This window comes from Chelmon rostratus, chromosome 18, assembly GCF_017976325.1.
Source record: "Chelmon rostratus isolate fCheRos1 chromosome 18, fCheRos1.pri, whole genome shotgun sequence".
NCBI classification, from domain to species: domain Eukaryota; kingdom Metazoa; phylum Chordata; class Actinopteri; order Chaetodontiformes; family Chaetodontidae; genus Chelmon; species Chelmon rostratus.
In genome coordinates, this window is record NC_055675.1 from 17,548,818 (window position 1) to 17,575,016 (window position 26,199).

The 26,199-nt window shown below is 39.7% G+C and overlaps 1 protein-coding gene across 1 annotated transcript in view; it reads left to right on the forward strand.

Annotated features, from left to right (window-relative positions):
* LOC121621899 (disks large-associated protein 2-like) overlaps positions 1 to 26,199 on the forward strand; it is a 111,494-nt gene that overhangs the window by 51,957 nt on the left and 33,338 nt on the right. Inside the window, exon 2 of the mRNA XM_041958604.1 lies at positions 17,096 to 18,243. Within this exon, the coding sequence (XP_041814538.1) occupies positions 17,096 to 18,243 (1,148 nt within the window). The remainder of the gene's footprint in view (positions 1 to 17,095; positions 18,244 to 26,199) is intronic.

The window sequence follows — 26,199 nt, forward strand, 5'->3', positions numbered from 1 at the left end:
TTTGATTTCTATACAGTTTGGATTTTGCAAAGATTATAAGAATCTACAGGCTTCATGCTGATGTTGTATATCTATGTTTTTAGGAGCAGATGGTGCCCCCGCAGGGTCTTGTTCTATAGTCTGTGATCAAGGTGAGCTTTAACCAACATGGTTGTCCCTCACCTTTTCTCTCAGCGCAACAACAAGCGTGATGTGTCTGTTGAAATGTTTGCACGTTCACGTCTATGCATATGTGCGTTTGACTTCACGTATGTCAAGTTACGTCCACGTTGAAGGTCGCAGCACAGCATCTGTAATCAGTCCCGGGACGTGGTGGTCGCACGTTCCCCTCAGCCAACGAGCATGTCAGAAACAGAGGGCTTGGGTTTCCTTAGCGTTGGGAATCATTTCCATTTTTTCAATTCAGATTCAGATTCTGATCGAGCTTATCAATTGCTCAAAAAAACAAAATGATGAGTTTTATCTCATAAAATTGCAAAAAACCTTCTAACTGATGTATAAGGGTAAATACAGTGCATGAATAGGTTAAATGTTCGCTGTTTCACACCTCATTGAAATTGGATGCACTAGCATTAGCTGATTATGACGCATTACAACAGCACACGTCAATAATCTGCAAACTCACTGCATGCTGCAGGAAAAGCATCTTCATGTAAGACAGCATGTGGCACAGCAAATCCATCTTTTTTTTTCATTTCATTTCATTACTCTTTTTTAAAGCTCAGCAACTCTTTTGAAAAGTTAGATCCAGTCTGCCATATTGCTAACACTATATATGGGAAATGACTTGTGTGTGCAGCAATCAGAACTAAGGAACAAATCAATACATGACCTCCTCCATTTTTCACAGTCCAAGTTAACTTTTTTTTCTCTTGTATGCTCAGAAAACCAAATCTGCAAAAATAGAAAACTTAACCCCAGAATGCAATTAGGGATTTGAGACAACATTCATGACACAACTGACAAGAGTTATTCCTGCAAAAAAAAACTAAAAAAAACCCTGCTGCTGAGGGAGATGCATCATTACCCAAAGCTGTTTCAAAATGTGCTTGATGATATGTGATATTACATATGACAGAAAGGTAACAACAAAGCACAAATGTGGGTCAAAACTGATCCACAGAATTTTCTTTCCCCCAGAAAAGCAGTAACAGATTTATTTCATCAGTCTTTGCACATGAAATTAGCCTGGTGTCTTGACATTTTTTAGTGGCCATGCATCGCAAAACTCTGCCAACAGTGAAGCTTTAAACTTGTCATGTGAACATGTTGACATTTTTTTGTCATTCTGTCTGCCCTCACTAAGCAGCCTTTCATCCCTGTGTCAAGAGACAGGTGGTTTCCACAGCAACAAGCCTTTATGCTGCTAACTTTTGAGTGTTAGGCAAATGGTGAGACTGGGCCTGGACTTCCTGCTGCAACCTCAGTGACTTCACCGTTATTCTTTTATCTGAATAAGTCAGAGTTAGAACAACAATATGTTTTAACTAAATGAATCTGGTGTGCTGGTGTGAGAGCCCTCATTATTCCCTTTAGTTTTATATTTATGATACTTGTACACACTACCACAACCGAGTACTTTTCTCCTAACAATCCATCCCGTCTGCTTGTTTAACCACTGGAAATTGTGGGAATAGGGTAAGTGTAGAGGCTAATCCTACAGATCCTAACAGGCTTTCCTTTTTAGGAACTGATTCTGAATTTCACTCGCCTCCTTTTCTGTTGTTTACCTCGACAAGCATCGCTGGGTGGGGCAATCATGCTGTTGCTGCCAAGTTTTACCCTCTTTATACAGCTTATTGTAAGACTCCTCTCATGGCAGTTTTTCTCTGCCTCTGCTTGAGCATCATGCAGGATCTTTTAATCTGTCTTCAGCACAACCATCAGGAGGAGGGCCTGTCCTCTATATTTCATGCGCTTCATATTTGGCTAGCCATCATTAAAGCTCAACTTTTCACACTGGGTGTTTGACAATCTGGTGCAGGCTGTACAGGTATTGGGGGAGGAGTTGTTCCCCACCCCATCCTACATCCTTTCTGTCTCTCCTTTCCACTCCCTCTCTGCTGCAGTAGGCTCAAGACAGATGGAGCGGTACATGACAAAACAGCCTAATTAAGAGAGTGGTGCACCTCTGAATTCCCACATGTGGAAACCCTCTCCAGAACCGTGACAGAACATGTTGGCAGTGGGGAAAGAAGAAAAACATTTTTCAATTTGCATCATCCATCTTTGTCCTCAAAGTGCTTAGGCTTTCTACGACGACCTGGAAGCCTCGCAATAGAGCGTGTAACAAATAGGCCATTAAAACGTGCGGTTTCCCTTGCATATCACCTGCAGTCAATGCAGAATGACAACATGAAAATAAATGAAAAACAATGAGCTACATGGCTGAATACATCTATGAGCTGAAGATGATTTAAACATGCATCAAAAAATGGCAAGGTGTTAGACCTGCACACCAAAGGAGGTTGTCGTCTTTCCTCAACATGAAGGGCCTACTGAAGATATACTGCTTCTTTGTGGGTAGCTTGAAGGAAAAAAGTAGTAAAAACTGGGCTTTAGTTAACGGATTAAACAGCTGCTCACTTTGACTTCACTACATATACACCTTTGCCACTGAAATATGGTTCAAGTGTAGGGCTGAAACAATTAGTCAATTGATTAGTAAGCCAATAACAGAAAATTAATTTGCAACTATTTTGAGGTTGTGAGGTTTTCCTGCTTTTCTCTGTGTTGCAATGGAGTAACAGCATTAATATTTGAGACGTTGCAAGGAAGCGCTCTATGCAACGCTGCAACTTTTAACATTTACATACCCCTTGTGTGTTTTGCATAATGCCCTGTTACTACATGTATTAGCCATTAATGCCTGTGTCCTAGAAGAGAAACCGCCTCTATTTAAGTGAAGAAAAATAAGAGCCACTGAGCAGCTGTTTTGTAAGGCACATTGCATTTTATGCTCAAATAAAAAGTACTACAAATTTTACAAAAGACTAGCAACTGATAATAATTTGTCACAAATAAAATGTCTTATTGTAAGGATCTAATAATACAATAGTACTTAGATACTATAATAACATCTATGAATATTATAAAAGTGACATTATAAGGGGTTGAAGTATAATAATGATAACAATAATTGTTTCAGTGTCACTTTGTGTTTTTATGTGTGGGAAGTCTGGATGACTTTGTTTAAACATGCAGAGAGTTGTCAATCATTGTCAGTGATGGAAAGGTTACAGAGAGTTACAGGGATTTGTTTGGCTTTTTGCCCTTGCATGTGGCTATAAAGGCCACTGTGGAACACATGGGAGGTGTGTTTTTCTGCAGAGGTACTCGCTGCAGGCTAGGGTAAGCTGACCCTGCTAATGCCTTTCCACATGCTGTATGTCACTTCTACAGATGCTTGTTAGTCAAGGTGTATTTTGCAAATATTTTGCAAGAGCATTACTGTTGTATTTCTGTAATTAAAGCCGGATAAAGTATTTGGTCGAAGTGGGCATTCTGAAATAAACATTTTTTAAAGCGCATATTGTTACTGTACACACACAAAAAAAAACAAAAGCAAAAAGTTGTTTCTTTAACTGTTATGATCATCGACAGGTATTAGTTATTAGAGACATAGTTTATGTAAAGGACTTTGCAATGATAAATGCGACATACATGTTAGTAAAAATTGAGTAAATTATCTGGTTACTTCCATTTCTTGCAGAAGTTTGGTAAAATGCAACGCTAACTCCAAAGTAAAAGTACTTTGACCTCTAAATCTTACTCAGCTGAGGTACTTCAATATGGTGATTTAAAGTAAACTTGTGTTGTCATATTAAACTGCAGTTCACTGTCTCTCAGTACTGCTGTGTGTTTAGCTCCCTTAGCTTCGTTGGCTCTGTTAACTTAATTAGCTGTAAGCTCTGTTAGCTTCTTTAGCCAAACACACTGCAGGACTCTGCTGCCCACTGGCTGCTAACAGCTAGCACTCTCCTGGCAATTTCAACACTGTTTTGTTGTTCACAAGGTAGTATTATCAGGGAAAGGATACAGACCTAGCAACATCACTGCACCAAAACATCAAGGACTCAACCTATTAGACCAACTAACAAAAAAGACCACAATAATGTATGGCAGTAACTATAGTAACAGCTTGAGAAGAAGCACTCTGTTGTAGTCAGAGTAGTCCATTCAGTTTGATATTTGCTAAGCGACAGTCACACATACATACATACATACATGAATACATACATACAAAAATCCCTTTCATCCCCAGAGGCATTCCTGAGAAGGTATCTGTTCATCCCAAACACATATGCTTTTGTACTCTGGATGATGGGATGCTGTTAGTCTCACGGCCTGGAGGATACACGGGTTATGCTGTATGGACAACATAAAACACAGCACATTTAACCTGTAATGCAAAAAGCAATGCTGCATCTCAGCTTCAGTTTTTCATGAGTCTTGTCTGGCACACACCTAGCTTGACAGTTTGTGCTTTTCTGGCTGTTTTCTGTCAGTGTTGTTGTTGCCACATTGGGATCTCTCTGCACTTGATATCTACATCTTAGCTATTCAGTGTCTCTGGCTACAACAGATGGTATATTTTTCAAAACGTGCTGAAAGCCAAAACAGTTTTATGCAAGCTGGGGGAATTTAGACACAGACTAATAATGCAGAAATGTATGTAATTTGTGTGCTATTTTAATGAGAAATTGCATGGATGCATTTTGCAGATTCAAAAGTATGTTGCAAGATACAGCTACTACCAGCTGAATTTTAAAGATCCCCTCCAGACATGTTTTAATAAGTATATAAGTCACTGTACTTACACTAATAACGTGTTTCTGATGCCTTTTCCACAAAAAAGTTATATATTGTTAAAATCCACAAACAGGTACCTAACTCTGAACATACATCATATGGTGCAGTGAAGCTCAAACATTCAACTGTAGGAGCTAGTGGGGGACTCTAAACTTGCTAACTTTGGTGAACCATTTCAGTAACTCTTACAAATGGTCCATCAGGATCATGTTTGCGTATTTGGCTTGTTATAACTGCGGATGCTACAACTACAAATTTGTGTAGTTCTAATTAGAATATTTATCTCCTTGTAGAATGTGGAATAAAGCAGTATTCTTCAGGAGGTCATATATTTCAAAACAATACGTTGAGGTAAACATTTTGTAGGCAGAGGCTTAAACACTCTATTTAAGTAAGAAGGCTAAAGTCCTCCAGATGATCTGAATATTCACACAGGCTGAACAAAGTGAGACTTCTGCAATGACTACATGCTGTAGATATGAGCAGTTTCCATGGAGATGTATCAACATTTGCTGCAAGACCTGAATGAGAGAAGGCAAGATGCCAAACCTGAGCCTCCTACACTTTCAGCTTTTTTTTTTTTTTGCTCCATATTGTATCATCAGCAGTGATATATTTTGATATATTGCCTGAAACATCGGAAAGGTTAGGATTAGTACATAATGAAAAGAGGCACACTTGATGCGGCAGGGATTAGACCATTTCTGATCATCTCACATGGCTTCCTTGATGTGTTATACACATTGTCATGAGGTCCTTAAGGCAGGTTTTAGACGCAAGTTAATAAATTTTGCTCGTCTTTTGAATGCGCTGCAATTCAACTCACACGTGTTACATACAATGTGTATGCATATCTATACATATATTCAGAGATACACATAAACCCTGAGGGAGTTGTATGCTACAGTTCTAGGACCATATCTTTTGTGTTAAATCAATGTAGTGTGGGAGGCTTTACAGGCTGCTTCACAGTGAGCGGTGATGAACCATAAGCTCCCTATTTGGCGTTTTCTTCCACTGAGGGGCGTAGAGAAGAGACTGAGGCTGTGTCCAGGGTGTGTGGCATCACTACAACATCAGCCAGTGTCTGCCTGCCGAGGAGAGAGCAGCAGCAGTGGGAGGGAGTGGGTGGATATATCAAAAGGTGAAGCGCAGCCTCTGCTGCAAAGCTACATCTGAATATGATTTTGTCTCCGTTGCAAGGTCTAACACCGTTTCCACTTATATAATGTTCACTGTTGTCCCTGTGTGTGTGAGCAAAAACACATTACCATTAAAAGACCTATCTCCTTCCTGCTGTATCTGCAGTTCTGCTAGAGTTATAGTACCTTTATTAGCAGTAAGATGCTTTGGTTATTTCATTCCAGTAGGTATGCATTTTGCTGCTCGCTGTTACCATTTGCTTTGTCACAATTTGAATCAAGTTATTGCCAGATCATGTCTACTTTTACATTTGATCATCTAAGATAATTCCCTTGGGAAAAAAATGTTTGTGGTTCAGCAGAAGAACTGGGCAGTTAAGGCTGGGTTATTCTAAAAAAAAAAAAAAAAGTTCGTATCACAAATTGTCTAATATCAAAGAGCTTCAATTTGGGCATAAAAAAACAGAATCAAAAGGCAGAAAATCAGAAACAATGTGATCGCTCATTTAATTACGCCATATTCTTGTGCCCTCTTCATCTGCAATTATTTAATGGCAACCGGAAAAATAACACCACCTGCTGTTTATCAAGACAAACCAACTCCTACTAATCATATAAGGGTAGTGGATGGAAACACACATTTGGATGCAAACCTAACTATAGAGAGGGGGTTGATGCAATAATTGTTCAAAAGCACAGAATCACACACATTTTCATACAGTCCTTCATAGTCCATTATGGCTTTTTAACCATGAAAAGTGATAAAAGCTGTTGCACAAAGAATAAAAAAGCTTCAATTAAGCAATCATTGTGTTTACATGGCACAATATCAAAATGTCTAGCAGAGTACTCCAGCCTGCATATCTAGGTTTCTCAAAAGCAGGAAACAGTGTTTGCAGGCCCAACGCATAACCAGGATATTCCAAACACTCGATCATAACCAGGATACTCGTGCAGGTAAACACAGTCATTCCTGTTATGGTCTTCAGTTTCTTCTCATATCTATGAAGTCAAAGGCAGCTTAATTTCCTATATATCACCACCCATCTCTCAGTCCAGTCCTCAAGATGTACACTCTTAACTAACAACAGGATTGACTTTCAGTGACGCTACCTTTCCATACATATCTTCCTGCCTCCCATCCAAAGCATGCTGGCATAGGATCTTTCTGGCAACTTGTTCTAGGTGTGGACGCAACACCTCATATTTACAGGAATATTCTGTTAATTGGTTTATTTATGGTAAAAGGGAGCTCAAATCACAAAAAAAACAGCTTAACTTGAATAAGACTGTGGCCAATCACAGTGTTGCCCTGCTTGCAACGGTGGCTAACTGTGTATGTTTTTAAGACTACACTGTATCTGTGTTTTACCTCCCCGTTGTAGTAAATTCTTTTTACCCTATTGAGGACATCGGGTAGTTACTCAACAGATCTTTTAACATTTCCACTTTGAGGTTGGTGTATCACCGGATTAGTTTTTTCTAACCAGTGATCAAACCACCAGTCATTTCCATTGAGATACACAAGGCATGTGATAGTTTGGTTCTTTACGTAGTACATATTCAACACAAAATGACTTGGCTTGGTTCTGCTATCCAAGACTGTGAGAGACTGAGACTGATAAAAGCTGGCAGTCCCTTCTCATGGTATTCATATCAGCTTCCTGCTTGTTTTGGCCCTCCAGTATAATTGTAAACCCTTAGACACTTTGAATGTGCGTAACTGACCTGATTTGATCTGATTTGTTTCCAAGTGGATGGTGGCTTGTTCTCACCAAACATCTGAGGTCGGACTTTAATTTCGGGGTCAGGCCTAGGGAAAGATCCAGGCGAGTAATAACGACTCATTAAGAACGGATGTTTTTGCTCAACAGTGATCAATAAATTATCTCAAGGATGTTATTTTTCAACACTGTGATTCATGCTCTACAGTTTGGCTGCCTGTTGCTCTGTTCTTCCCTGTGGCATTAGCTAGCTGTGCATTGGTGTGGAGGAGGAAGGCCTCATTTATTCCAAGTTATGCAACCATCTTGGGAAATGCTGGCCAGGCGCTGACTGTAGCATAGCAGCAGAGCTTTAACTTAGCAGCCAGCAGCACACTGGTTTCCCAGAGAGCAGAGCAAGCAGAGAGGCTTTCCCCTCTCTCTCTTTTTTTCTCTTCCGCAGTAGCCCTTATCTCCACACCCCCCCCCCTAGTGTGTGGCATCTCTGTCAGGAAGAGAAAAAAAGGTTTTACAGGCTGCATCAGGTGCTGACAGAAGCACATTTAAGGTACAGAGGAAACAGCCTGTTGATAGTGCATCACAATAGCTGTTGCATAAGCTGTGATACAGGAAAGCTCTCATCACTGTTTCATGGACTTGCAATGTGAACTCTTAAAGAGCCAAGAGGGACTATTTGCATTCACACAACATATAATAAAAATCAATCATGACAACTACAAACATTTGTACTCAGCATGACAGCCACAGCACAGACTGGCACCTTCATAAAAAGATTTTGTAAAATCTTTCATTTTTGAATGCAGTATATCAACTTCCACAGTTTGATTTACATTCAGAGCATGGCTTCATGTAATCTTCTGAAATGTTCCCTTCACCCCTAAATGGAAACAAGCTTGCTTGCTTTTCTCAAAAGCCTTTCAAAAGCTTAATTCTCTCCCCTCCAAAGTCCATCAATCTCTCCCACTCCACATCCCTTTCTTTTCCCCTTAGCTTCTGGTTTTAGCTTTCCTCTCATGCAATCAGTTTATACTGTCAGGAGATGAATATGTGCTCACAGATGTGCATGATTAGCTTTTTTGTAACCCATATTTATCCAAACACAACCGCTTTTCCACAAATGTCCCCCTCCCATCTGGAGGCTGCCAAGAACAACAATCTATTGGCCACTGAGCAGGTTGGGGTGAAGGGGTTGCCCAAAGGCACCTCAGTGGGGGTAGTGACATTCTGTACGTACTCTTCACCCTGCCTTATTCGTCTAGGGTTTGAATTGGCGCTCCTGCAGATCTACACATTGCAGACACTTGCTCAAAACTACTGCCTGACATATATAGAAGACATGTAAAAAAGAAATACAAACGAATGTGCTGGTCGTGTGAAACAGATTATGCCAAGCAGGGAACATATGCAGAATGGTCCAGTCCATGTATGCTTTGCAGGCTTAAGCACTTGCTTGCTAACTGAAACTGATGCTATTGTAGAATTAGACAAAAGAGTTGCGTGGCCACATGGAAGTCTGTTTGAATAAACACTTGAAACACTTCATGGTTCACCTCAGGCGGATGAGCTGGAGGCTAAAGGTGCTCCATAGATGCTTCAGCTCACTGTAGGGAGAGTGGGTGGTATTGTCCAAGATAGAGCTGAGGAGCTCATCGTCCCCTCTGCTACTGCCTGCAGGGTACCCAGACTCAGCCCTATGACACAGCTTTTTTTTTTAACCTGTTTGTTGAGCCTGCCGGCATCCCCTGCCTTCATGTCACCTCCCCCGCACACAGAGAGCAGCGCACTGGCCACTATGTATTAGTAGAAGTTGCCGAGCAGTCTGTTGCAAATATTGGATGACACAAGCCTCCTCGGGCAGACAGTCAGTGAGTGTTTGTGTAGCATACTAGACCAAGTTGTTATGTGATATGAACTCCCACAACTTGACTTCAGCACCTTCACATCCTCACTATTGATTGGTGACAGGTGTCACTGGTCTCTTGCTCTGCCAATCTGCTACAGGCTACTTTGTCTCCATAACATTAAACAGGGATGTTGCCAGTCAGAATGTTCTCAGGTAACAGGCAATTAATCAATATGTCAAGTCAAATCCTGAAGATGATCTCGAAATGTTGCTAAATGTATTGGGAGCTATTTGTGCAGTGTATGGATCCTTTGCCTGGTTCGTGACTTTAGTTTGAGTTTTTGATTTAGCACCTGTATAAGTATTTTGGATGAAATGACCTTCTATTATATTTAGCTCCCTTCACTTCGTCTTTTGTAGTGTACTGAGGGACAAACTTGCCGTACCAATGAGCGCACACATACAACATATTTGGTTCACGAGTTGTGCTGGTTTTCAAAATTGTGTTGATGAGACAAAATTGTCATAAAATCATTCTAAAATACCAAATATATGAGATACTAAAGACAAGTAACAATGTTCAAATTTGGCAACAGTAACCCTTGAGCAGCTGGATGTAGCTGCAGACCTATGGAGGAGGAATGTTCAAGTCATCTTTGATAATCACTCCACAGCCATAAGCTACATCTTTGTAATGACTGATCCATAATGTGAAAACATTTTAGCACTTTCTTGCTAATATTTTTTTTTCTTTTTTGTCTGTCTCGCTCTGGAAAATGATTTATGTCAAATTGACTCTACTTGAAATGAATTGGTTGATAGCTAAAGAGACCAATCTGAGTTGAAAGATTAGTCTCTAAACAGCTGATTATGGGGTAATCAAGCCACCTCAAGAGAGTGTATGTAATCAGAACGCTGGGATGATTGTTGAGAGAAAATGCAGATCAGGCTGACAGTGATACAGACACTATGTGGTAGGAAACAGATGTTTTGTGTCTTCTGAATGTGTACTTCAGATTACATGAAAATTATTCATGATGCAATGTAGCAATACATGATTGTTGAATTTGTCTGATTCTGGCTGGTATAAACAGGGGATTGTGGCCTGAAAACTTACAATACCATTACCTCTGAAAGTTTCCAAAATTCATACATGCTTTGCAAAAGGGCGATACTGCAGTTTTTTCCGAATCATTGTATTGAATTACATTACCCTGTAGAGGTTGTTCTCGTCTTCCTATCAATTTATTCTTTCACTGGTAAAACAGATCAATGGAAGTGATTCATGCCTGGAAAAGTTTCTCATTCCAGAGGGCTTTGCTAATTAATAGCAATTTGTAAGAGTAGTGGAGCCAGATACACAGCGATGGTGGCTGGACAACTTAGAAGGCCATGGCATTCAGATGAAACTGCAGAGGAAAAAAGTGTGAAGAGTCTTTTGAACAGGCAATTTCAAGCTAGCTGTAGTAAATCTTGTACTACCTAAATGAATAAATTTAGAGGGATGGAAAAAGGATTACTGTCTTGAGAGAAAAATGAATGGGTCTCAAACAAATACTGAAATGCTAAGACCACCCTGAAACTTGGAAACCAGGGTCTTACTGTATTGTAAATTATCTAAATTACACAGCTCGAATCAACCAGATAATGAAAATAGCCAAACATAAAATGTTTTGCCGGCCAGCTCCAGGTATTGATCTTGCTTACTATAAGGAGCATTGTTCATTTTCTAACTGGTTCAGACTTTACTGTGAAAGTGAAACTGCATGTGAACTACATGTTGATGGATGCTTAGCTTCTCCAGTGAATGCACAAGCATACTGACACATTGTCGGGTGACTGAATGGCTTTATGGTTGGTAGAACAAATTTGGACCACATTAAACTGTGCATAACAGATCATGGCGTGAGTATGTATGTCGACACCATCTCTGTGGCATTCATTACTATTGTTAGCTTTAATTTAAAGCATTTAGTTGCCAAAGCAACCAGTCGACGTCATCTACTTGCGGTGAATTTGAGAGATAGTGAAAGGGGACTGAGGGAGACAACAGAGAGCTGTGATGGCGGAAAAGAAATAAAGAGAGGAACACCGAAGTATGGCACTATATTCGCTGTACAGTGATTATTACAACAAAGCTCTCCAAAACAATACATCTACTGCTTCCTATAGTCACACAGTGCTTTAATATTAACCAACAGTGTAGAACCTCTGCTAAAAGACAAAAATGAAATGTGAAAATGAATCACATTATATGGATGATTACACCCTCTAATGAATAATAGTGTGTTTTAATGTCTTCTACAGTAGTTAAACCAAAATTCAAAGCAAGGCAATGAAATAAATGAAATTAAATGTTCTAATGAAAACAATAATTACATCCACTTGGTCATGTTCAAAGAAAGTCTGTAAGTTGGTAAAAACCTGCAGCACAACAAATCCCACTAACGGATTTTAAGGGTTAGTAATTCGAAAGTGTTTTGCTGCCCAACTTGTATTCATCTCAAAGGGAGATCATGCAAGTGTGGGTATCCCTCATTGAGACACATTTAAGTTCTGCAAGCCATATTATAAGACATATAGCAAAAAAAGCTAGGATACCGTGTAAAATGTAAATAAAAACAGAATGCAATGATTTACAAATCCTTTTTGACCTATATTTAATTGAATATAGTACAAAGACAAGATATTTGATTACTATGGCCCTCGTTTATGGAACAGGCTGCCTGAAGATCTGAGGGCGACATGTAATATTAATAGTTTTAAAAGCCAACTTAAGACCCATCTTTTTAGTCTGGCCTTTAACTAAATTTATAATTTAATCCATTTTAGGTGTCTTATTTTATTTTATGTACTATATATAATTAATTTGTTCAGTTTTGTTTTTATTGTTTTAACATTTCAAATTAATCTCCTGTGTTTCCACATTTAATTTCTTTTTAATTCAAGATGGCGTTTCCCCAGTACTTAGTTCATCATGACGTAACATGAGTGTTGATTGTGTGATTGTGCCTTTCAAAATGCAAACACATTTCGGGAGACAGGTCTGGAGTCGGAGCCAGTGTAGCACCTGCACTCTTTTACTAGGAAGCCACACTGTTGTAAGCATGTGTAGAGTGTGGCTTGGCACTGTCTTCCTGAAATAAGCAGGTGTGTCCCTGAAAGACGTTGTCTGCACCAGCATGTGACCTTTCAGCATTAATGATGCCTTCACAGCTGTGCAAGTTACCCATGCCATGGGCACTAACACACCCTCATACCATCACAGATGCTGGCTTTTGAGCTTTGCACTGAAAACAATCTGGATGGCCCTTTTCCTCTTTGGCCTAGAGGATACAACATCAGTGATTTCCCAAAAACAATTTCAAATGTGGACTCATCAGACCACAGCACACTTTTACACTATGTGTCAGTCCTTTTCAGATGGGCTCAGAGAATTCAGAGAAGTTGGCAGTGTTTCTGGATGTTGTTGATATTCTATATGGCTTTCACTTTGCATGGGGTCGTTAAACTATTTACCGATAATTGCTTTCCAAAGCCCATGTAGAAATATTCTTCATACAATTATGTAGGTTTTTAATGTTGTGCCACCTGAGGGACTGAAGGTCAAGGACATTCAATGTTGGTTTACAATGATATTATGGATTATAGATTGTGAAATTGTTAAATTCCTTGCAATTGTATGTTAAAAAATGTTCAACTGTTGGACAATCTGCTCACGCACTTTTTCACAAAGTGGTGAACCTCGCTTCATCCTTGCTTGTGAACGACTGAGCCTTTCGAGGATGCTCCTTTCATACCCAATCATGATACTATCACCTCTTACCAATCAACTTCTGTGGAATGTTACAAATAAGTGTTTTTGGACCCCGGTCTTTTGTTGACCCTGTCCCAACTTGTTTGAAATTCAGAATAATCTTTGTACTGTTTTCAATTGAACAGATGTCAAAAAGGATTAGCAAATGATCGCATCCTGGTTGTGCTTAAACTCATAAGTCACTCATGAACTTGACAAACTGTAGTGCAATTTGTAATGGTACACACAAGGGCTGAACAATATGCAAAAATAAATAAATATGTGAGCCATGGTTTTAGTGGGAATGGTAATTTTTGCATTTAAATTTCACTGAAAAAAATACCAAAATGATGACGATGTGACTTTTGCTGGAGTCTGTACCAAACAAGCATTTTAACTTAGGTCTGGAGAATATGGTTTGGAGGCATAGCTGTGTACCACAATGCTTCATTTATGATGGTATGTGGTGGCACATTTTACCTTTATCAAAAAATTGCAGCTCCTGCAATTTGGGTATTGCACTTGGCCATATTGCAATTTTGATAGTATTTTTATTAATTGTTCAGCTCTCCCCAACACAGCAGCCCATATGGTAAATGAAGCTCGAGTGCATACTGTATGTGTCTTTCAGTTCCTTTTTTTTAACCCGGGATCCACCCTAAACAACCTTGAAAATCCTATTACAGTTCCTGGGTTTTCAGCAGTGGTTGCCATGACAACTGTGCATTTTATTTCTGGCTCCTTTGAAATGGTGTGTGAGATCAGAGATCCCAAATGTTATGTAAGACGATGTGTGCACTGTTCCAGACTGGGGTTTCCTGCTGCAGAGAACTCAAAATAATTAATTACAGGGGAATGGCAGACGCTCAAGGCGCTTCAGCATCCGCTACGTTTATCCATTTACCTTACAGCTTTTATCACATACTGGCAAGATGTAGGCTCTAACTGTTATGCAAGAGGATGAGCATGATGACAGATGCTTTTAACGACCAGCTCATATTGTTAAAAAGTTTTGTTTTAGATGTCTTTTCTTGTTTCTTGATAGGCCACAGAAGAACAGAAATCATGATCATGATTTGTCCATCAGTCAGAGTGGGAGGAAAATGGAAAATAATAAATATTGGTAGTGCTTTTTGACGGTGGTACATTTAAAAAAAAAAAAAAAAAAGCAGGGCTCGAGAATAATGGATCAACTTGAATGGGATTACAGGACAAACTGGCGACTGTGACATGCAGTTAGAATTCAAATAAGTAGCTAATCACTCAAGTACTGTCAAACAATTACACTTACTTATTTACACTACACAACTTCAACGTAATTACATTTTATAAGAACCTGCTTATCAAAAATGTGTCTTTTGCTTTTGAAAGTTTTTTTTTTCTTCAAATCAGAAACCTCTTTCTCACAGTTTTTAAGAAAATGTCAATACATCCAAGAGAGTTTTCTGTAGTTAACATATAGCATCTGCAGTGCAAACTTTAATAAACTTAAAAAATGAAGTTTAAAGGCAGATTTTGGATACTTTGCTTGAAACAGAACACTCCAGTTTCTTCACTTTCCGAACATTACCAATGAGGTCCTACCAGCTACAGACACAAATAACTGATCCTATTGACTCATAGTATCTCTCAGATACTAATTATTAAACTCCTGTGTTGCATGCTGACACTGTGTCCTTGAAGCTTTGCAACTTGAAGTGCAGGTCTGTTGTTCATTCACCACAAATTGCTGCGCCCACAGCAATAATCAGAGGAATAGGAGACTTGTACTCACATTCTGTAGAACACTACAGTCTCCATGCTAGTGAGTAAAATGAATGGAAGGGAGTTGCCTTGATATGAGTGTATGCATTTTAACATACTGTATATATTTTTGAAAAGTTTAGTAGCGAGTGCATTAAATGTTGAATATATAATAAAATATGAGCATACTATGGTCACATTGTTTCAGCACTGTATGAACATGATAGAGAAAAACTCACAGGAGCCTGAGCAACATTCACCATTAAGCAGATTTAAGAACTTTTTAACACAGAAGCAACTTAAATCTCTCATCTTAAAGTCTGTTTGAAGCAGTATAAAATTTGTTGCTCTTTGTAATCACCACCCAGTGATGTACACAGCTCCTCTCAAAATAATTGGGCATACAGCTGATAACAACTGCTCCACCACCGCAGGGCTTAAGAAATAATGCTTTTATCAGAGATTCCAGAGGAGTTAGCTCAATTTGTTGAGAAAATCGGCTCCCTACTTAGAATACTGCTGTAGGATTGGTTTATGAAGAAATATATTGGATGAACTGTCGCAAAACTGAAGCTTTGCTTTTTAAAGAGGTGTTTGCAGGCTCCAGGTCAGATTCCTGATGTTTTGTATTTTTGATGCAGATGCAGTGTTACTGTATTTCATAGCCATTTTTAGATGTTACCTGCAATGGTCATACTGTATTAAGCAAAAGTCATTGTTAGCAATTGACACAGCATCAATCTAACAACACGCTACTATGAATACTTTCATCTTTCAAGCTCATATGTGCCACACTAATAAATATCTATAGCATATATCTGTATTTTTCTCCTGTGTAATATTCTCTTTATTGGCCTATACAGAGATGAAACTCTTCTGCCGATATTTGCCCTTATGGGAAACAATAAAAATCAGTTGTGTGCAAAAAATATTCATGATTGCTCAAGTCATCATAGCCTAAAGGAGAAAATTAGTTATCTATGACAAATTATACATTAGCAGTAAATTTCCTTTCACTGAGCTTTAAAACCTCCAAGCTGTTTTGAGGGTACAAGTGGAACTACTTGTTTTCAGATTTGACACATAGTGTGTCATTAAGTACAAAGTACAAACCCTTTGCCTGTAGAAGAAGAGAAAGGATTTCTATCAGACTGAAAAAGAGAAATATATTTCTTAAGAAATATATTTTCCCTCCACATTTTATTAAAAGCACTCCAGTGATAGTTGTGATAGTTGTCATGTTTGTCATGTGTGAGCGGGACGGTGGCTCAGTGGTTAGCACTGTTGCCTCACAACAAGCAGGTCAGTGTCTTTCTGTGTGGTGTTTGCATGTTTCCCCCAAGTTTGTGAGGGTTGCCCTTGACCAAAACACTGGTTTAGAACTGGACATGGTCCCCGGTCTCTGCACAGTGGCTGCCAACTGCTCCTAGCACTTAGGATGGGTTTAATGCAGAGAATGAATTTCCCTACGGGGATCAATAAAGGATAACTTGTCTTTTTATACTGCAGGGTTTTTTCTACACTACCCACATTACTGACTTCATTAGAAAGGTTAACAATTTAAGTTAACTTCAAAGCTCTATAATTAAGATTAGCCATTCTTAGTCAGAAATCATTATATTTCCATGTGTGCTACTGTAATAACTTCTCACTTAACATGGTCTCTCCTTTGCAAGGCTGTTCACTGGCATTATAGGTCCCTTGGGGTATACTGTGCTAGAAACGGCATTAAGTGTGAGGATGAAATATTAATATACTTTTTATGTACATGCACATAAAATGGCAGTGTTGCTGATATGTCTTGTAATAATAATTCTCTTTTTGGATATGTCAGATGAATGCAAAGAGTATCCCATTAGAGTGTTTAGTTGTCATGTATTTGCCTCCAATTATAATAAGAGCCATAACAGTAATGGTTCTTGTTATGATTGGAAACAGAATAACTATAACTAAAATTGTTCAGAGCAATTATCTCTCAAACTCACAGGTATCTTATTCCTTTATTTTCTTCTTTCTTTCCTCCTCTCTGACACAGACCAGAAGTTTTCACCTTGGTCCCCGTCTCGAAAGTTCAATGAAGGCAGACGCCTCCCTCCAGCCAGGAACATGAAGGGCTTATCGGGCAGCCGCTCCCAGCACCAGATCCCTTTACCCTATGGCTCGGACTATGACCCCCACGTCCATGACATCCACACTCATCATGGCTCTGACTCCCGCCACTCATCCTACCTGCTCAGCCCCACAGAGAGCTGCCCCATGGACTTCCACCACCGCTACTCGCCGCGCAGCTCCATCCACTCTGACTGCATGATGATGTCCCCTGTCATGATGCCGCCAGCTGCTGCGTCTGACCACATCTCCAGCAGCACCTTCCCCAGAATGCACTACAGCTCTCAGTACTATGACTCAGTCACAAGGGATGACTGCGCTGCCATCACAGCCTCTGCCACCTCCCCAGCCGTTGCTGCTGCTGCAGCTGCGGCCGCCGCCTCCTCCCATTTCGCCGGCACCAAGAGCAACCGCCTTCCTGCTAACCTACTAGACCAGTTTGAGAAACAACTGCCACTACACCGCGATGGCTTCCACACGTTACAGTACCAGCGCACCTCCACCACCACTGAGCAACGCAGTGAGAGCCCTGGCCGTATCAGACACCTTGTTCATTCTGTCCAGAAGCTCTTCACCAAGTCCCATTCCCTGGAGGGATCATCCAAGATGAACGGCACAAAAGGTGATATTGTAGGAGGAGCAGGTTATCACCATCATGGCCACCACTCCACCAAACACGGTAGCAAGAGGAGCAAGAGCAAAGAACGCAAGCACCGCTCTGGTGGCTGGTGGAGCTCCGACGACAACCTAGATAGTGACAGCACCTACCGCACACCCAGTGTCATGTCACGGCACCACGGGGAACCTGTCAGCCACTGCTACCCAGAATCCATGCACAGCCACCACTTTGGAGACCTGTCACTCAAGACCTCTAAGAGTAACAATGATGTCAAGTGCTCAGCCTGTGAGAGCATGGCCATGGCGCCTGAGGGCAAATTCATGAAGAGGAGCTCCTGGTCGACACTGACAGTCAGCCAGGCAAAAGAGGCCTATAGGAAGTCATCGCTTAATCTAGAAAAACCCATGATGCACACGGACCTCAAGCCTTCATTGCGGACATGTCACTACCTGCAGGTCAGTGGTACTTTACTAAATTAAACTAAAACTAAAAAAAAAAGAGTTCACATAGAGTAAGTGGTTTAATTTGCAGCAGTTTAAGAAATGAAAGAAGAGAATTTGGAACAGTTGTACAATGTACATGATGTACAATAAGGGTGCTGCTCTTTGTTCAAAAGTTAAAATATGCAGCCTACCTTCAAGGCATTCACCATGATTCTTGTCATTGTGGAATATACAGAACAGCATATAAAGTTTCAAGGCTGAATTTAAGTGGTATATTAAAAGGGCAGTGAATGCACAGAAACCCTGAACATCACTTATTGAAAATTTAACAAACAATAACTGAGATCAATAACCACTCATGCCTATAGAAGCCCCTCTGAGTAAAATGCAGTGATTGATGTATTGATTAAAAATCCTGCAAGGGAGGCCTTTCGAATTCCACCTTTCTTTCTGTTACTCTCCTGAGGGCAATTACAGTGTCCAGTGTGAGAAGCCAATATATTTAACCAGGATTCCCTTTTGTGTAGTCACCTCAGGGAGCTATTGTCTATTAAGATGCAGAGATCAATCAATGTCATGGTGGAAGACAGTGAGAATAAAGGGCTACCTGAGCTAGACTGCAATGTAGAAAACAAACAGATGTGGTGATGAGAAGTACATACTGTTTAGCCAGAGTTGATGTAGGAACGTTGCACATTATCATCTCCCTCTAAACGCTCTTCACAGCTTTTTGGGCTTCTGTCTTTGCCACCCCACTGACACATTAAGAGACTGAACTAGTTTAGCCACAGGTACTGGCTTCAAAAATACAGTCAAAAGCCAAGTGTTTGAGGTTTCGGCTATCTTTGATTCAATTTCTTTTCATTTTTTTATAATCAGGGCTTAGCAAATGCTCTCGTCCAGAGTGACTCACAATGAGTACAGCATTAGAATACTGTAAACCTAATAAATTCTCATTCAAACAGATTAACATGAAGATGATTGAAGATCTATAAATAATGGCAACATTGTGACATGAATTTCAGTGCCTTCTGAAATGTGAATTAAACAAAAAGAATTTGCCTTGATTACACATCAAGGTGATCTAGCTGTATGTTTGTGTTTTGAAACTCCGCACCTTCACATAACACATTTCAAGTTGGCTTGGGCTCACCTCTCAGCCCATTACAAAATAGTCTTCTGCTTGCGATAGGGATGAGAACAGCTGAAGTTATTGACCATTATTAAAGCTTGAGAGCACAAACTCCCCCTTGAAGATAATGCACAACTTCTACTTATATTAATTAACTACCTTGGCCACATTTTTCACATTAAACCCATTATGATTGCGCTTGAACCTCAAATTATCCCCAAAAATGTGTTGGCCACACTGCATTTACACTCAATTTTAGGAAAAATAAAAACAGAGTTGCATGCACTGTAACCGACCATCCACCTTATTGGTTTTACTAATAAAAGTGGAGTTGAATGGTGCCGCACTAATACAACCCATACATAGTTCTCTTAAGCAAGAGATGCATTCCTGTCCATGCACGGAGAGGGAAGAGAGGTTGAATTTTTGCCTAGTGCATGAACTCTGTTGCTATGTGGAGTGCACAAAGACACACAAACTGCAGTTGCCTGTGTGCCATGTGCACAGAAAGACTGTCAATAAAGAGGCTCTTTCACTGGCATTTGACAAGCTTATGTGTCAGCAGGCAGAGACCCAGCAGCTGCCACCTGAGCACATTCTGCACTGAGCGTGTCCACACTGAGAGTCTTATTCAGTGGAATAAGTGAGGGGGAATCTGTACACAGGTGTCGTGGTCAACACTCTGTGTGCTCATCGGATTTTATCTGTTTGATGTGTCTGGGTCCTTTAGGTCTGTGTTCACTTGTCATGAGGAGGACAGGTCTGCGTTGGGAAAGTTGTTGACATAATCTTGTTTCAGTAGGTGTCAAAGTCTTCAGGCTAGCTTCCTAAAGCCAGCAGCCTCTGTTGTTGGCTGAAGCTTATGTGAAACAAACTGTTAAAAAAATAAAACGAAAAGTGAGCATTACTGTGAAAATCTTAAGGATCATGAAACATCAACAGACACAGACAATCAATGAATCAAATTTGCATGCCTGCTATCAATCACTTTGAGTCTAAAAAACTAACTTGACAAAATATTTTCTTTCTTATGCCTCTGCACAGTGGCCAGAGGGATTATGTTTTCGGCTTGTCCTGTTCTTGTGAACGCATTAACTCAGGAGTAGCAGGAGAATTTCTTCATATTTGGCACAAATGTTTACTTGAAGTCAAGGATGAGGTAGATATGGATGGTCAAAGGTCACTGTGACCTCAAAGAATCATAAAATTCTGAAAAAAATGTCACACAATTGTCTCATAAGATAAAATGAAGCGATGACATTTTATCTTCAAGAGCTGGGTAAACAAATTGTAAATAAATGATGGTTTGGCCTGGTTCCAACATCTTGAGGCATGAGGCATGAAGGTGAGAAACAGTATTGAGTATGCACTAAATGCATACTGTGCAAGGTTTCTGCAATATTCTGTAAATCATCTAGCTTCAATCAATCATATGTTCTTGCCCTTCCTTGTCTGAAACACAGCCAGTGTAGTGCCTTCGCTTTAGTTTAATATTGAAACCTCTCAGGTCATGGCAGGGAATTTGAAAAGATTATCTAGGGAGGAACTTTGTCTCTTCTTGATGGCTCTGTTAGAGTATCTACTGTTACATCTGTAAAGGTTGAGCTCTTGTCCTCCTTATGATGAATAGCGGCCATGGCAACAAATTATGTCTCTTGGGGCACCTTGCATTTACAGAGTCTGGTAGTGTATGGCCAAATTAACCAAAAGGGCATTTACCTTTAAGTAAACGCTCCAATTAAAATTAAGGAGGCATATTTGGTCTTTGGAATAATCTGCACTCCGGTGTCAGGGGGTTTAACATCATGCACTTGCTTACTGCAAGTAGTTGACTAAGCTGTCAAAACAGAATTCACTAGACTGCATGCAGTGGCACAAATCACACATCCTACCTCTTCGACAGCCAACAACTAGCCAGCATACTGGGAGGAAATTACAGGACTCCTTCACTTACAAACTACAAATCTCACAGTTCTCACAGGTCAGTGTTTTGTGTGCTACAGTAGACACACGTTAACATCTGCTACATGGTCTTATGAAATCACCCTTTGTAGTGAGAATATGCTTCATCCCAAGGTTATTTTCATGCAAAGTATTCTCAGTGTTTAGTAGTAACTAATGAGGTACACCATCATTAGTTACTAGCCTTGCCTGTCTAGCTGCCTCAAGGGCACAGCTGAACATGTTCTTTCAGGTGCAGCATCAAATGAGCACAGAAATAAGGTAAATCTAATGAGGTAGCGCGATGCTTCCATGAGTGATGGCTGTCTTGTTAACCACAGCCCCAGACGATCAATGGCCGTGCATAAGGATGAAAATGATTCTTTTACTTTATTGCTGTCTTTAAGCCTGATTAATTTAGTTTCCAGACAATTGCTGCATTTTATTCCACCCATGTGGGAAAGGATAAATGTATGCACAGCAGATTAGTGTGCGTGATAATTTTACTGATAGGTCTTTGAAGGAAGACAGAAGCAGGCCAGCTAATTTTCATGTTACTTCCCAAGTAAGGCAGGGTTGGGATGAACTCCTTTACTCTGTTTTTTAAGCAGATGACACACAAAGATGCTGCCTAATATCATAATACTAGCAAACTGAATGATCATCATTCATTGTCCTACTTTGCTGTTGCATACTGAAACGAGGTGTTTCAGTGCTGAGCAGTGTGTTATGCTGCCTAAAAGAAGTTCATTTGTTTTAGCTTCAAAGGAGAGTTCCAGTAGCATATGGTCGAAATGCTTCAGAACCCCATTCATCTTGACTACAAAACGTTTGGGGAAAACATCTGAGTAAAATATACTTGATTAATGATGGTGGAACGCGATGGCTGCTATTATTAGCATCTCTAAATCTTTCTACATTTTCCCATTTGCGACCTCCCATAATGGAGAAAAATGTTCATTTTCATGTAAGTGCCTTATGCTGTCTAGTCCTTCACCTGTCTGCCCTACTAAAGCGGGCCATCAAGTCAGAGAGGATATTGGCTGTTAAAGGAAAAACCTAGAGTGGGGGAGATGGCAGACAAGAACAGATAGTGAGAACAGAAGTGATAGAGAAAGCATTACTCTACCTCTAGGTGTAAAAAAGAAAAAAAGAAAAAAGGGGGGATATCAGTCACTCGTTCTGTGAGAGCAGCACATCACAGAGAAACAGCTACAGTTTATGATTGGGCAAAGTTACTCACTTTGCCCAGTCAGATCATTAGGGACAGCCCTGTGCCTGGGGCTGTTGTTTCAAGAGCTAAGGCTGCACCATCCACTGGGACAACTGCTTCAGCTGCGCTACGCACTGACACTGTGTTGCACTTAGTACATGCCTGATCAATACTGTGCCACAGCATGTCGTGGGTGACACATTGCCATCGTTAATGGCCATTTTTAGCATTACAAAACCTCAGTGTGTCTGTTAAGGGCATTGATTTGGATCCTGAGGAGAATTTGATTTGTCAATATTAATCTTTATTTCAAGCTCTGCAAAGTTAGGTCAGCTAAAATGTAAACAGAGTATTCATATATGACAATCAGAAATAATGAGGGCAATTGCTTTTTAACAGTTGAACTGGATATGCTCTACCTTGATTTCTATCACATCAAAATCTAATCTAAATCTAAAACCTACTGGTTTTCAGTACATGAGCACTTGGTTATGTATAGACATTTGTAGCAGACCGCCACACAGTGTACAGTAATTAGTACACAATCACTTAATCACTATGTTAATCCTGGAGCTAAATGTTAAGAACAGTCACTGTTCACAGTTATTACACTACAAACACGAAAAGCTATTTATGCTACATGACGTCATGGCTGTGATCCTATGTATTTGAATGTTGATGATTTCTATAGTTTTTATCACAATCTTAGAATTCATTTTAAGGCACAGTTCGTCAAAATACACGCTGTGCTCCTTTGGCAGTCAATCAAAGCTAATTTAAGAGCTCATACGTTTTGTTTTTTATTAGCAGTGTTGCCGTGCCATTAATGACAGTGTGCTGATTTAAAAAGTTAGAGCCCTAGGCCTCAGGGGCATGAGTGGCAGCCTCAGCTGTGCAAGCATAAAACTACACCAACTGCATCACCATCAAGAGCGTAAGGCAAATTCTATTAATCTTTTTCTACAAATCCTTGAATTAAGTGTGCCCATGTTTTGATTTGAAATATGAGTGTTATTCTCAAAGGTTGTTTCTACCCATCCCATTCAACGGGTTTGATGATACTGCAGATGTAAAATAGTATTTGAGCTCCTCCTAGAAATGTGCTGATCAATCTCACCTGGAACGGCAGATTAATTTTCTTCCAAACCACAAACATGGACTCTATTAAAATGAATGAATGGAAGGGTAGATTTGGATACCATTAAAGTTATATAGTTGTTAAAATGCTGGCATACTGCAATTGGGAAAAACTGGAAAACTTGATATTGATCACAAGAACAAAATGCTACAATGCAATTATGTGATGGATTCACCAGTGGATCCAGCCAACTGTAAAGTATTTGTAGTGTCTTAAAATATTAAGTTCAAAGAAAGACGCAACTTTTCAAACCACAAAGAAAATGTGCTCAACTTACATGAACCTGGGGGAAACTTATGCAAACATACCAAAAATATACATTAAGCACATCCCACCAAGATCCTGCTTATAACCCATAGCACGATCAATGTATCTCCCTGTGTATAATAAATATCCACAGTACATGACCAGTTCTCTTACAGGATGCAGTGCTCCTTGTTATTACCACCTACTAGTCGAAAGAATACAGATGGGAAAGAGCCCTCACTTACACTCTCCCACACACTTCCAGGCAGCATCAGGCTAATAAACATTGGCTACCCACTTTTAATGTTTATTCCAGACAAATCACTGTTGCTGCTGTTGGACGTACAAAACCCACAGCTCTTAATGCAGCAGAGAATTTTACAGAAAAACAACTAGCTTATAAAGGTATTTGAACAGCAAGTAAAGTAGCTTTAATGAACCGGGGCTACCCTGAGTCACTGCCACATGAAAATATTGAAAATTGTAACTTAAATATCTAGCGGTGATTCTTTTACTTATTTGTCCTTAAAAAGCACAAAATGAGTTGAGGGATGCGTTGTAATTGAATGTTGGCCTGTAACGTGCAAATTACAGTAAGAGTTTCTCACAGTAAAGAAAAGCCACATATGCATAATTCTGCTTTTGGTTTTCACTTCCATGACCACTTTTTCAAGGCAACTTCAAAAAAAAAATCCATGCAAAACAAAAAAGTCAAACAACTGCACACATCTGAAAACATCTGTTGTGCCGTCTTGCAGCTTTTTCTCAGTTAATATCTCTTTTTTATTTAAATGATGGTGTACGTGTTACTGTAATGTTACTTTGTGTGTTCTAAAAGATGAAACTCTGCGCCGTCATTACACAACACAGCTATAGGTAAAAGTTGTCGAAACATAACTGTGAATAACTACCGTAAAGTTTCATTGCTTTGCAAAAAGAAAGAATATCTTTGTAGACACATATTCGCTTCAGTATGTGTATAATATATGATGTATCCATTATTGTATTGATGAAGCCCCCTTAAAGACAATCATACAGATAAATAGTTGTGAATAGAATTAAAAGAAAACCTTAAATGGAAGCCAGAGGAAAGACCGTCATTCAACATAAGAGCCAAAGATCAAGACAAAATAGAAAGAAATGAAATGTTCAGACCATTAAGCCTAAAAACATCATTCTTCACGTTAAAGCTGTTATCATATCAGCCCTGAAATTTGAATTTGAAATTTTCATTTCATACTAAATGCATGTGATTCAAATATTTGAAAATAGTGTTGATTTGTGAAAGATATTATCACTGTAAAACGCTGACAGACGTCTCTATTGGCTATTTTACCTGGGGCATATGCTGGCCATGCTTTATTTTGAGCAAACATAGCAACCAGTCAGCTAGAGCTTATTCAGCTGCTAATCTAATACGACTGTCACACTTATTTGGGTAACAATCAACAAGGAAAACTAAACTTCCTCAAGAAAACAGAAACTTCCTATATGACAAACACCAGGAAGACAAAATATATACATGCTTTGGATTGGACAGAATCTTGACACTTAATTGTGAATGTACACTGTGATATCAGATACGGCAAAAGGAGAGGAAGCGGATCAATGGTTCAGCATCATGGAAAGAAACAGAGAATTTGTTTGAATTTTTTCAATACCATGGACAGAGCACAGTGAAGCAGCATCTTTGAGGCCCTCCAGGGGCCACATGCAGCAATGACAAGATGAACGACAGGCAAACAAGTTCAGAGTTAGTCCCATGTCTGTCTGTTTCACTATTCCTGCCAAATACACAGAAAACGTGTTAAAATAATTACGTATATGCTAGTTAGTTACTACAATATGCGACGATAAGCTTCATGCAACTATTGAAAATTACACTGCAATGTGTTTCACAACTTCATTATTGAAAAAAGGAATGCAAGTACAGCAACATGTTACTTTGTGATGCTTTACTTGAGGTACGCACAGGAGTTGTGGTTCTGGTGGACACAGTTACTCCTGTAGCTGTCAAGTTCCACAGTTGCTGCAGTTTAAGCTATTTCACCAACAGTATTCAATGTTTTTCATACGAATGCGTGCCTGTCCATGGCTGCAGATGGGAAGTTTGCTTAACTCCAGCCACAAGAAGCTGGTCCAGTGGGTTTGTCGAAGGTTAAGCATTGAGCTTTAATTTGAGAGCTCAGAAGGGAATGAAACAGAGGTGGAGTTTGAAACCAGGGAAGTGAATCAGCTTAATTTTCTGTTTAGGGAAAAACCAGCCTGAGCTTATCCGACTAACTGCCTGATACAATT